This window comes from Mustela erminea, chromosome 7 (assembly GCF_009829155.1).
Source record: "Mustela erminea isolate mMusErm1 chromosome 7, mMusErm1.Pri, whole genome shotgun sequence".
Lineage (NCBI taxonomy): Eukaryota > Metazoa > Chordata > Mammalia > Carnivora > Mustelidae > Mustela > Mustela erminea.
In genome coordinates this window covers 23,020,529-23,033,364 of record NC_045620.1, presented here as the reverse complement: position 1 = coordinate 23,033,364, position 12,836 = coordinate 23,020,529, and the positions used below count along the sequence as shown (strand labels likewise).

At 48.8% G+C, this 12,836-nt stretch overlaps 1 protein-coding gene across 19 annotated transcripts in view; it reads left to right on the top strand.

The window, feature by feature from the left end:
* CEP250 (centrosomal protein 250) overlaps positions 1-12,836 on the top strand; it is a 48,745-nt gene that overhangs the window by 22,181 nt on the left and 13,728 nt on the right. For 18 of the 19 annotated variants that reach the window (XM_032350848.1, XM_032350843.1, XM_032350840.1 and 15 more), the window contains 9 exons: positions 656-886; positions 2,782-2,975; positions 3,199-3,326; positions 3,527-3,696; positions 7,430-7,597; positions 7,993-8,127; positions 9,864-10,007; positions 10,839-10,972; positions 12,502-12,640. In XM_032350848.1, coding sequence (XP_032206739.1) covers positions 656-886; positions 2,782-2,975; positions 3,199-3,326; positions 3,527-3,696; positions 7,430-7,597; positions 7,993-8,127; positions 9,864-10,007; positions 10,839-10,972; positions 12,502-12,640 — 1,443 coding nt within the window. Of the gene's footprint in view, positions 1-652; positions 887-2,781; positions 2,976-3,198; positions 3,327-3,526; positions 3,697-7,429; positions 7,598-7,992; positions 8,128-9,863; positions 10,008-10,838; positions 10,973-12,501; positions 12,641-12,836 lie in introns of all 19 variants that reach the window. The other variant, XM_032350857.1, reaches the window with a different exon arrangement.

Below are 12,836 nucleotides of genomic sequence, written 5' to 3'. Positions count from 1 at the left end.
CCAGCCAGTGACTGGTAGACCTGATGCCCATAACCGGGAGGAGTCTGTAATAGATCAGCCCAAGACAACTCAGCTCCTAAATGTAGTCCTGAGATGAGCAAAAGGAGCATTGGGGGTGCAGAGGACAGCCAAGACTATAACACCTGGGTTTGGCCATTAAAAATAGTCCCCTTTCACACCTCCACAGAACCACTTACGGGCTGTAGGGTAAAATCACCAGGGCCAGGAAGAAGGCCCGCATCCTCTGAAAGGAAGACAAGGTGTTTAATCTCATTGCATGAGATAATAGCAATCACCAGAAAAGGATCTGCTGAAGAGCCTACATCTCAAAGAGTCTTCTCTATGGGTTGCAGATGTAACATGGCTCTTCACTACCACTGTTACCTTGAGCCCTGGAAATGTTCCAGAGTCCTTTTATTCTGAATTCTTTGAGTAAGCGTTTTTGCCTTTTAATCACCATTCACAGCATCAACCCACCCAGTGCCTGGAACACAGGCACCAGAGCAAACGAATGCACATAGTCTGCCTCTCCCATAAGCCCTCCTGTGTTCCTCTTTGGAGAACAGAGTCCCATCTCCCTCGGTTTTCTGTCTTAGCACTTGATCCGTAAGCTGTAACCATTGGTCTTTGATGCCTTTCCCGTTCTGACCAGTAGCTCGAACAGGAGAACCAGTCTGTGTGCCGCAGAATGGAAGCAGCAGAGCAGGCGAGAAACACTTTGCAGATGGGCCTGGCGGAGGCCGAGAGGGGCCGGGAAGCCCTTCGGGAGAAGAACACTGTCTTGGAGGCTCAGCTGCAGAAGGCAGAGGGGAGCAGGGCTGAGCTGCAGGCAGACCTCAGGGGCATCCAAGAAGAGAAGGAAGAAATTCAGGAGAAGCTCAGCGAGGTGAGAGGACAGATCTGATGCCATTACACGAAGGTATCGCACAAACCCATCGTAAAAGATGAAAACTCAACAGAAATGGTTCAGAAAGTGGGAAGATCTTACTTCCTAAAAATGACTGATATTACTAGTTTGGGATACATCCTCCGATTTTTTTTTTAAGATTTTGTTTATCTGATGGGGTGCGGGGAACACAAGCAGGGGTAGTAGGAGAGAGAGAAGCAGGCTTCCCATTGAGCAGGGAGCCCGATGTGGGACTCGATCCCAGGACCCTGGGACCATGACCTGAGCCAAAGGCAGACACCCAATGACTGAGCCACCCAGTCGCCCCACCTTCCAGTTTTGATTTTTTTTTTTTACGATTTTATTTATTTATTTGTCAGAGAGAGCAAGAGAGAGCACGCACACAAGCAGGCAGAGAAGCAGGCTCCCTGCTGAGCAAGGAGCCTGATGTAAGACTCGATCCCAGGACGCTGGGATCATGACCTGAGCCAAGGGCACTGGCTCAACTGAGCCACCCAGGTGTTCCCCCCCCCCCCACCTTCCAGTTTTTAAAGAGAATTCCTATAAGAATCCTTCAGTTCCTCCAGCAACTCACACCCTCTGGCTTGAATTAGATGCCTGTCCTAGGTACTCTACCTCCAGATATTCCAGCTACCACACCACACGTAAGACACACTGTGGTATAATTATCCATTTAGAGTCTCCTCCATTAGACCAAAAGCTCCTTGAAGACAAGGCTGTGTTTTACTTGTTTTTATTCTTCCATCTTTTTTTTTTTTTAAGATTTATTTATTTATTTTAGAGAGAGAGAGAAAGCATGCAAGAGCATTAAGAAGGGACAGAAAGGGGGCGCCTGGGTGGCCCAGTGGGTTAAGGCCTTCTGCCTTCGGCTCAGGTCATGATCCCAGGGTCCTGGGATCGAGCCCCGCATTGGGCTCTCTGCTCCGTGGAAAGCCTGCTTCCTCCTCTCTCTTTCTCTGCCTGCCTCTCCGCCTACTTGTGATATCTCTGTTGAATAAATAAAAATAAAATCTTAAAAAAAAAAAAAAAAGAAGGGGCAGAAAGAGAGGGAGAGAGCACTTAAGGAGAAACAATGCTGAGCACGGAGCCCACAGACCCAACATGGGGCTCAATCTTACAACCCTGAGATCACGACCTGAGGCAAAAACCAAGAGTCAGGGGCACCTGGGTGGCTCAGTGGGTTAAAGCCTCTGCCTTCGGCTCAGGTCATGGTCCCAAGGTCCTGGGATCGAGCCCAGCATCGGGCTCTCTGCTCAGTGGGGAACCTGCTTCCCCCTCTCTCTCTGCCTGCCTCTCTGCCTAGTTGTGATCTCTGTCAAATAAATAAATAAAATCTTTAAAAAACAAAAACAAAAACAAAAAACAAGAGTCAGCCACTTAACTGACTGTGCCCCCAGGCCCCCCTGTTCCTCCACCTTTTAACAAAATGTCTTGACACATAGCAGCAACTCAGTAAATTTTTTTCTGAGCCAGTGGCTCAGCTAAAGTTCATCTTTCTCCTCTACCAAACTTCTCACTGCCCCAAAAATGATACATATACCTCCTTTCCGGAGTCCCTTTCTCAGAGACTGATCACTTTCTTCCTGATGTTTTGGGTATCTTACTCCTTAAGACTAAAATCTCCTTAGAGGTAGTTCTCTTCCAGCCCTAACACACAGGGTCTCGCACAAGAGAGAGCGTGCTTCCTAGGCTAGGAGTTCTGTAGGCTGACACAGGAAATAGGATTTGCATGAGCGGGTGACCGTCCGGACTCACAGAGCTGGGTCGGGAATCCTTGAAGGGCCAGCGACCCTAACCTGGTGATAGCAACCCGGGGCGGGGGTGGGGGGGGTTCCCGCCTCCACTCTGTAGCTTGCCCATTTCTTTCCTCCCAGGCCCGTCATCAGCAGGAGGCAGCCTTAGCTCAGCTGGACCAGCTACAGCAGGAGACAAAGCGACAGGAAGAAGTGCTCGCTCGGGAAGTCCAGGAGAAGGAAGCCCTAGTGCGAGAGAGAGCCACCCTCGAGGTGCGGCTGCAGGCTGTGGAGCGAGACCGGCAGGACCTCTCCGAACAGCTGCTGGGGCTCAGGTAGGGCCCAGACCCAGTTCGGACAAGGGCAGAGGGAGCATTGTGAGGCGAGGGGGAGCCAAACCCGGTTCCAGGCCCAAAGTATCACAACTCCTAAGCGAGTTGTGAATTTATCGCTGCTCCCTAATTTCTCTGGGTGATCAGTACTTAGAACCCAACTCGTCTTAAGGAAGGTTAAGGGGCCTGATGGGTCAGAACTCTTCCTGATTCCTGAACCTCACAGCTCAGCCAAGGAGCAACTGGAGAGCAGTCTGTTTGAGGCCCAACAACAAAATTCTCTAATAGAGGTCACCAAGGGCCAGCTGGAGGTCCAGATTCAAACTGTCACTCGCGCCAAAGAAGTCATTCAAGGTGAGACCCCAACTGGAACAGGGGACGATTCATTCCATGGGGATGGGGAAAGCCAGCAAGGCCGTGGGAAGTTATCAGAGGTCCTGCTGTGGCCAGGCCCAGGGCCTCCGAGATGGGAGTTTGCTCCCGAGGTCTGAGGAGAGGGGAGAAAGAAAGAGGGCAGAGGCTGAGTGGGAGCTCATGCATCTGTGGCATCTCAGGGGAAGTGAGGTGCCTGAAGCTGGAACTGGACACCGAGCGGAGCCGCGCAGAGCAGGAGCGGGAGAGGGCAGCCAGTCGGCTGGCCCAGGCTGAGCACGAGGGGCAGACGGCCCTGCAGCAGCAGAAGTCAGCCCATGAGGAGGAGGTGAACCGGCTAGAGGAGAAATGGGTAGGTCATGGATGTGGCTAGGGACGGGAGAGGCAGACCTGGCCTCCCTTCAGTGGGTACTCTACCTGCTGACTCTTGGGCCAGAAGCAGCTGCTTATAAGAATGAAATCTGGGGGCGCCTGTGTGGCTCAGTGGGTTAAAGCCACTGCCCGCGGCTCGAGTCATGATCCCAGGGTCCTGGGATCAAGCCCCGAGTCGGGCTCTCTGCTCAGCAGGGAGCCTGCTTTTCCCTCTCTGCCTGCCTCTCTGCCTACTTGTGATCTCTGTCTGTCAAATTTTTAAATCTTAAAAAAAAAAAAAAAAAGATCTAAATGGGACCTGGTCTTGCACCTGGTCTCCAAGGTGCAAAATCCAGTTTCTAGTTATTAAATGAGTAGTATGTGGAGAACTCTGAGAATGATTTCTGACATGTAGTAAGCTCTGTATTTGTGTTGGCTGTTATTGTTATTGTTGTCATTGTTGTTTTGCTTTGCTATGTACAGTGAGTTAAGCATGGATCTTGGGATTTACAGTTGTTAAACTGGCCCCAGGGCACAGAGGAATACCTTGGACCCCTTTTTCCCGGTTTAGAACTGTATTTCTTTTGTCTTTTAATTATATAATTTAGTCCATTAGCTTTGATTGTCCCTATAGGTACATTTGGATTTATTTCCACCATCCTATGCTGTTTTTCCTGCCTTATTATACCTTTTTGGGGAGGAGAGGTTATTCTTCTTAATTTTTAGGGAGTTCAGTTGGATGATTAAGTTGTATTTTTTTTCTCAGTTCTTTTTCTCTATTACTTTGGATGGTATATTCTCTATTTTTATTTTTTTAATTTTTGTAGTTGCTTCCTTCAATATTTAAAAATATGTACCTAAGGGCGTCTGGGTGTCCTTTGGCTCAGTGATGATTCCAGGGTCCCGGGATCAAGCCCCACGTTGGGCTCCCTGCTCAGCAGGAAGCCTGCTTCTCCCTCTCCCACTTCCCTGCTTGTGTTCCCTCTCTCGCTGTCTCCCCGTCAAATAAATAAATAAAATCCTTTAAAAAATAAAAAGTAAAATAAAAATACATACTTAATAAAATCTCAGGTTATTTGGTATGTTTCCTGTTTTTCTGAATGACACAGGGACCTCAGAACATTTTACCTTCATTCACTCCTCCGACCCATTGTACTTTTTTATGCAATGTCTTGTTATAACCAGTTTGTTAACACCAAAAATTATTCTGACCTTTTGTTTTATACAGTTAATATTTGTTTTAGATACACTGAAAAATGACATTTTTCTCACTGATCATTCCTTCTTGTGTATTCAGACTTTCATTTGGATTTATTTTCCTCCTTGAAATAGAATTTATTTGGTGAGAGTCTGTTGGTAATTAATTGTCTGAAAATATTCCTTTTTTACTTTATTCCTGAAGGATAATTTCACTGGGTATAAAATTCTAGGATGGTAGTTATTTTCTCTTAGCATAGTGATTATTCCATTGTGGGTATCAGGAAGACCTTGATTAGTTGGGTGTCAAAACTTCTTACAGTATCCTCCACATATCTTAACTCTTAAATTTTCTGTGTTCATTTTCTTTTTCTATTCTGTGTTGTAGATTATTTTTTTCAGATCTCTCTTCAACTCCCCATTCAGCGATGTCTAATCTGCTATGTAGTCTATTTGCCAAGTTTTAAATTTCATTTACTAAATTTTTTTAAATTTCTAGGCAGTGTATTCCATTATTTTTTTCAAATCTTCTTGGTTTTAATCATTTTTCCCTATTTTGTATTTTCATCCTCTTTTATTCTTTTAACACATGAAACATATTTTTATGCTAATAATACCAGTAACTAAAATCTTTTTGGGCCTGATGCTGTTATATGTTGTTTCCATTGGTTCTTGCTTGTGTGTTTTGTGGTTCTTGACTCTGAGCTCATGTTCTTTAGAAATTTTTCTTTGGGAATCCTTGTAGTCCTCAGGTGAAGGAGTTTTTCTTCAGAAGATTTGCTTTCACTTCTGTTAGGAATTTCCTGGCAGAAGAGGAGGACACTGTTGTTATCCCCATTTTTGTAGATGAGGAAACTGAGGCATAGAAATTAACTCAGTTCACTTATTCTAGTAGTGTTGGATTAAAGGTTCTAGCATCCCAGAACATCTCATCTTAAAATAAAATTTTAAATTAAAATGATATAAAATTTCTGTTGAAAGTGTTTGGGGTCCCCTTCAGGCCCTGCACCCATATGAAGACCAGGTTGTGGTTGACTTCTTGAGGGAGATTTTTTTTTTTTTTTTTTTTACCCTGTGTAAAGGTTGAAACAAACAAATGTTCTTATGGTTTCCTTTTGTGGGGTTTTTGTTTTGTTTTCTCTCCTACTTTCTCTCTGCTTTTCTTCCCCATTTCTCTCCTCTTTCATCTCTCTCTCAAGTTTATCCTTCTACTGAGGGCACTATAGCCCAGAGATAGGCAAGTTTTTGGTACAGGGCCACATACTAAGCTTTGTGGACCTTAAGGTCTTGTCGTAATTAACTCACCTCTGCTGTTGTAGTACAAAAGCAGCCATATGTAACCAAATGAGCATGTTTATGTTCAAATAAAACTTTAAGTGCAGACACTGGAACTTGAATTCCATACAATTTTCACATGTCACGAAGTCTTTTTTTTTTTTTTTTTTTTTAACTTCTTTTTTTATCATTAAAAATGTAAAAACTACTATTAGCTCACAGGCCATACAGCAAAGGAGGCTGGCTAGATTTGGCCAACATGCCATAGTTTGTTGACCTCTGGTTAGCCCTGTGGGGGTCCAGCTTTATGTGAGAATCTTCTATTGGATTCCCCACCCTTGTCTTCTGTTTTCTTTTCCCCACATAGCATTAAGATGAGTTTCAAGGTTATTAGGTATAGCAAAGGCCTCCAAGAGAAAGCCAGTTCTGCATTCATTTACCTCTTTGGATCACAAGTCTTGCCTTTATTTTTGACTTCTCTGAAGTTCCTTCTGGCTCATTATACGTGGAAATGTATATTTAATATTTTATCCAGTATTTTTTGCCATTTTGCAGCTAGATTATTCAGAGATCTTGTTTGTCAGATTTCTGGAAGTGGAAGTTGACTTGTGCTTTATGCGTATTTGTGATTTGACTCCTATTACAAGGCTGACTTGTTGGCAAGATGGCCACCAAAGTTTGCTTTTTTGGGAGTTACGTGCCTAAAGTAGGGGAGAGTGGGCATCAGAGAACCAATCTGCTTCTTCAGTTCATAGTCATAGCATCACCTGTGGTTTGGTTGATTTAAAATGACATTTGTAACTTATATTAGGGAGAATTGCACTTTATTTTTTTTGTAAAGATTTTATTTATTTATTTGTCAGAGAGAGAGAGAGAGCGAGCACAGGCAGACAGAGTGGAGAAGCAGGCTCCCTGCAGAGAAGGAGCCCGATGTGGGACTCAATTCCAGGACGCTGGGATCATGACCTGAGCCGAAGGCAGCCACTTAACCAACTGAGCCACCCAGGCGTCCCGAGAATTGCACTTTAGAAAACACTTTTTCATGTATCATTTGACATTTTTTATAAATCTCATTTGAGTCTCATAAAATTTGATGAGATAGGTAAGGCAGGAGTTGGCAACCTCACTTTATCGATGGGGAGACAGGCCAAGGGAGGGCCCAAAGACTCAGCCCGGGAGGGTGGACCTTCTCTGCTCCAGCCCCCCTCCTGCCTCTTCTCCTCACCCCCTGGGTTCTAACGGTGCTTCCCTCATGTAACCAGGAGAAGGAGCGCTCCTGGCATCAGCAAGAACTGGATAAGGCCCTGGAGAGCCTAAAGAGGGAGAAAACAGAGCTGGAAATGAAGCTGCAGGAACAGCAGGCAGACATGGAGACCATCCGGAGGCAGAGGGAGAAAGAACGGGCAGAGGCAGAGAGTGCCCTCTGCCAGGTGGGAAGCTGGGAAGATCCGAGCTGCGATTCCCCCTACCTCTGACCACTTCCTTGTCCACTCCCTAGCGTGCTGCTGCAGGGGGCTTCCAGAAGAGAAGTACCTGCTCCCTTTGCTGCTAGTGAGCCCGAGGACCCCTGAGTTAGCTTTAGGGCCTACGGCATGTCACACTTCCTGAGGGAGGGCCGATGCTCACCACATCCTGTCAGCTCACAAACCGGGGACAATCTTTGCACTTCCTGGTTCTTTACAAGCAGGTCTAGACCTCCTTTGACCCTGGGTCCCCTCCCCATTTGCCGGAGGAGCCCTAGAGCAGTGGGAATGTGCTCCTGGCCCAGCAGGTGAGCACGGTGACCCCTGAGAGGGCAAGCTCTCGCCTCTCTGCCCCTCCACAGATGCAGCTCGAAACAGAGAAGGAGAGGGTGTCCCTCCTGGAGACGCTGCTGCAGACCCAGAAGGAGCTCGCAGATGCCAGCCAACAGCTGGAGCGGCTGAGGCAGGACATGAAGGTTCAGAAGTTAAAGGAGCAGGTATGGAGGCCGGTCCTGGGCAGGGAGGCAAGGCGGCACAGCCAGCCCTCTGGGGCTTCTATGCACCCGGTCCGGGGCAAGGTGCCATCCCAGGACAACCATCGAGGTGCACTCAGCTGTGAACGTGACACACATGGTCCCTGTCCTCAAAGAGCTCATGTTCCAGTGGCGGAGCATACAAAAATGCGCAGATAGAGGATTCATGAGATGATCACGGGTGGGAAGGAGTGCTTCGAGGGAGACGGATAGGGTGACGTGACGGGATTGAGAGTGAGTCACCAGAGGCCACTTTGAACAAGGTGGTCGGGGGTGGGGCTGACTGAAAAAGTGACACTTGGGCTGAGACGTGAAGGCTCAAAAGAGCCAGCCGCGTGCAGCAGCAGAGATGAGCTCTGACAGCATTATGCTCAGTGTAAGAAGCCAGTCACAAGAGGCCATGTCCCGTGGGGTTCCCTTTGTAGGAAATGTCCAGAATGGGCAAAGCTACAGGGACAGAAAGCAGATGTGTAGTCGGGAGTGGGGATAGGAATAGGGAGGGTACAGGGTGATAAAAACATTCTGAAATGTGGTGACATGTACAACTCTGAATATACTAAAAACCATCAAATCATATGCTTAAACAGGTGAATTGTATGATATATGGACTATGTCTCAGTAAAGCCCTTTTATTTTTTTAAGATTTATTTATTTGAGAGAGCATGGATGCACACGAGTTGAGGGGGGCAGGGCTGAAGGAGAGAGAGAAGCAGCCTCCCCGATGAGCAGGGAGTCTGATGTGGGGCTCGATCCCAGAACCCTGGGATCGTGACCTGAGCTGAAGGCAGCTGATTAGCCACCCAGGTGCCCCTTAGTAAAGCCCTTTTAAAAAAAAAAAAAGAGGAAGAAGAAAAATCCAGCTTTTTTTTTTTTTAAAGATTTTATTTATTCATTTAACAGGCAGAGATCACAAGTAGGTGGAGAGGCAGGCAGAGAGAGAGAGAGAGGGGGGAGGAAGCAGGCTCCCTGCTGAGCAGAGAGCCTGATGTGGGGCTCGATCCCAGGACCCTGGGACCACGACCTGAGCCGAAGGCAGAGGCTTTAACCCACTGAGCCACCCAGGCGCCCCAGAAGCCAGCTGTTTGAAGATCCGTTTTGGCAGGGGAAATAGCCATGGTCAGGGCAGTGGGACAGACAGAAAGGGCTCGAGGAGTGCCAGGACAGAAAGGAGGTGAAGTGGCCCCAGCGTGATAGGCTCAGGGTCGAGTGGAGTGATAGGCAGGAGCCCTTGGTTAGCATGGGAGGAGCTTGGAATTTGTTCTAAGGGCAGTGGGAAACCGTTGGATGGGATTTTAAAAGCAGACATGACTTGCTACATGCATTTTAAAAAATATTTTAGCTGCTGAGTGGAGAAGTGTGTGCATGTTTGTGCGTGTGCACATGCATGCCAAGGAGTGGTGTCGTGGCGTGGAAATAGGGATTTGCAACAGGAGCCTGCTGCGGGGGTCTCGGTGACGGACTGCGACCAACTCGGGCACTGGCGGAGAGAGCTGGGGTGAGCCAGTGCGCTCTGTGGGGGAGGAGACAGATTAGGAGGTGAGGGCCGAGGTGGCATCATGGAAACAGCGTGGATTGCTGGGTCCTGCCTCAGCTTTTGCCACCAACCCGTTTGAAATGCTGGTATTTATATGACACAGACTTTAAAACACAGGCCCCAATGGGAGCTTTCTCCTGCTCACTGTGGTCTTCTCCCTTGACAGGAGACCACCGAGATGCTGCAGACCCAGCTCCGAGAGGCGCGGCGGGAGCTGGAGCAGGCGGGCCAGCAGAGCAGAGACGACCTCGCTGCCCTGCAAGAAGAGTGCAGGGCCCTGCTGCAGGCGAAGATGGACCTGCAGGGACAGGTGCCTCCTTCTCTGTCCCAGCCCTATAGCCAGGCTATCCTGCTCCCTCTGTGCTAAAGGGGAGCCTTGGGACTGCTTGGGAAGGAGAGGAAAATGGAAGGGCGCTTAGAGTAGAACACATGCCCTTGGAGCCCTGGGATAGTCATCTCTCCCTGTCGTGACCACAGAACTTAGATTTTCTCAGGCAGCCCCTGTGCCCTTCATTCTTCCCACCCTCCCCAGAGATCCAGTATTTTAATATTCCAAGTTGCTTTTCCTACTCGATTCCTTTTCCTTCTCAGAATCCCATTATCAGCTGGTGTTCTGATTGTTGGTTTTTTAAAAGATTTTATTTACTTATTTGACAGGGAGAGAGAGGGGGAGAGTACAAGCAGGGGGGAGTGGCAGGCAAAGGGAGAAGCAGGCTCCCCGCTGAGCAGGGAGTCCAATGCGGGGCTTGATCTCAGGAGCCCGGGATCATGACCTGAGCCGAAGGCAGACGTTCAACTGACTGAGCCACCCAGGCACCCCTCTGATTGTTTATTTCAAAAAATACGATCACTGTACACTTGCCCATCCCTTTATCACCCTGCTTCTGGTTATATTTTGGTTATATTCAGCTAAGATTTTGATTTGTGCCTGCCTTGACACAGCAGATGTGAGGCTGGGAGACCACAGTGGGGCTGGACGGTACAGAGAGAGGGGTGCTAAGAATAGTGTGTAAGCATTGGCAGAAACCCCCAGGGCACTGGAAATGGGCCAGTGGCTGTGACCTCAGAGGACCTGGAGTCCTGGTGAGAAGCACCCCCGCGAGGGCCCCCTGCCCTTGGTCATCACGTGGTATCTTTCCAGGTGGAGGACTTGAAGTCTCAGCTGCTTTCCAGGGATGACTCTAGGAGGCTGGCAGAGCAGGAGGTTCAGGAGAAGCTGAGGGAGGCCCAGGAGTATAGCCGAATGCAGAAGGAGCTGGAGAGGGAGAAAGCCAGGTAGGTTCAACAGGCCACGGAGTAGGCTTTGTCTGTCTAGCTGCTGTGGTCACTGAAAGGTGGACAGCTCTTCCCTCAGCCCTTCCCTCAGCGGACCCAGCTGCTCATGTCTCTAGCCCCAGCCTGTACATGTTGGGCACCAGGTACTGTGCCAGGGGCTGGGGATGGCCCCCTGCCTCAGCAGAATTTACCGTTTTGTGGGAAAGATGTTAATTAAGTGATCCCCCAGAGAAATCGGTGCAGGTTAGGTTACATGGCATGGAGGGAAGAAACAGGATGCTGAAGTCAAAATGGGGGGGCGTTGGGAAGGACTTTTTTTTTTTTTTTTAGATTTTATTTATTTGACAGAGATCACAAGTAGGCAGAGAGGCAGGCAGAGAGAGAGAGGAGGAAGCAGGCTCCCAGCAGAGCAGAGAGCCCGACGCGAGGCTCAATCCCAAGATCCTGGGATCATGACCTGAGCCGAAGGCAGAGGCTTTAACCCACTGAGCCACCCAGGTGCCCCAGGGATGTACTTCAGATAAGATTTCAGGGAAGGCTTTCCTTAGGGAAGTTGCATTTAAACTGATCACTGCGGAGACACTGGAACAAGCCAGGCAAAGGGGTGAGAGAGAGCTCTGTGGTAGGAAGAGAAATCTCAGGGCCCAGAGACGGCTCAGAACGTGAAGTATTTGGGGACACCAGAAGCACTGTGTGACCAGAGCCTGGTGAATAAGACCCAGGTGCAGGATCTGGGCAAGGCTGTGTCACTGGGGATTTGTGAGCCATGGCCAGGAGTGTGTAATTTATTTTAGGTTTAGTAGGAGACCCCTGGAGGATTTTAAGCAGGGAAATTGGCACGATCCAGCTCAGGGTGTATCAGAAGAGGTAGTAATGGCAAGAAACCTTGGGGATGAGTTAGGGCCATCCGGGTGAAGCATGGCGTGTCTTCTCAGTGATGTAGGAGCTTGAAGCATGACAGTCCCTCTTGTTGAGGCAACCACAGGCAGCCAGACATGTTAGGAGACAGGTGCAGTTGTCTGCCTGAGAGATACTAAGGCTGCATCAGGGTAGGGGGAGTGGGGAAGGGGAGCAGGGAAGAGCTCAAGGGACGTTGAGGGAGTTGGAGTCCATTATATGTCATCACTGATTGAACATAGGTAGGATAAAGGGAGAACTCTGATGTGGTCAAGGCTGCCAAGTTGGACCACCAGGTAGATAAAGGTGCCGTTCGCTGAGCTAGGGAGCAGGGCCGGGGGGAGGGGTGTGCAGAAGGATGGGAAGAACTGGATACAGTGAATTTGAGCTGCTGCATAGATATTTCTGGAATCTGCCAGAGAAGAAGCTGAAGCTGAAAGGAGGTACCACATGCCAGAAGTACCTAGGAGCACTCAGTCGGTGCTCAGTAAATGCTGGCTTCTGTTGTTATGCTGCCATTGTGCTCTTACTGTTTCTCTCTGAAGGGTTAGTGCCATGTTTAGCACAGTCAGATGAGAAGGTAGTTCTTCATTCCCTGAGAGAATGACCTTAGTCCTCTGGCCTCTCTGCAGCCTGACTCAGTCGCTGATGGAAAAGGAACAGAAGCTCCTTATTCTCCAAGAAGCTGAGTCTGTTCACCAGCAAGAGCTGAACTCCCTGCGCCAGGACGTGCAGGAGGCCCGGGGAGAGGGGAGAGAGCTCAGCGCCCAGGTACTCAACCGCACCGCTCGTGGGCCCCGTTCCTCGGCAGAGGCCTGCTCCTGGAGTGGAGAAGCCAGTTGCTTAGGACCCTCCCATGAAGAGGAACGTTCTCTTGTTCCGTATTACAGGATGTGCTGGGACTGTAGCAGCCCTGGCAGGAGGGGCACGTCAGGACTGGGCGGGGTGGGAGCTAACCTGACGCAGA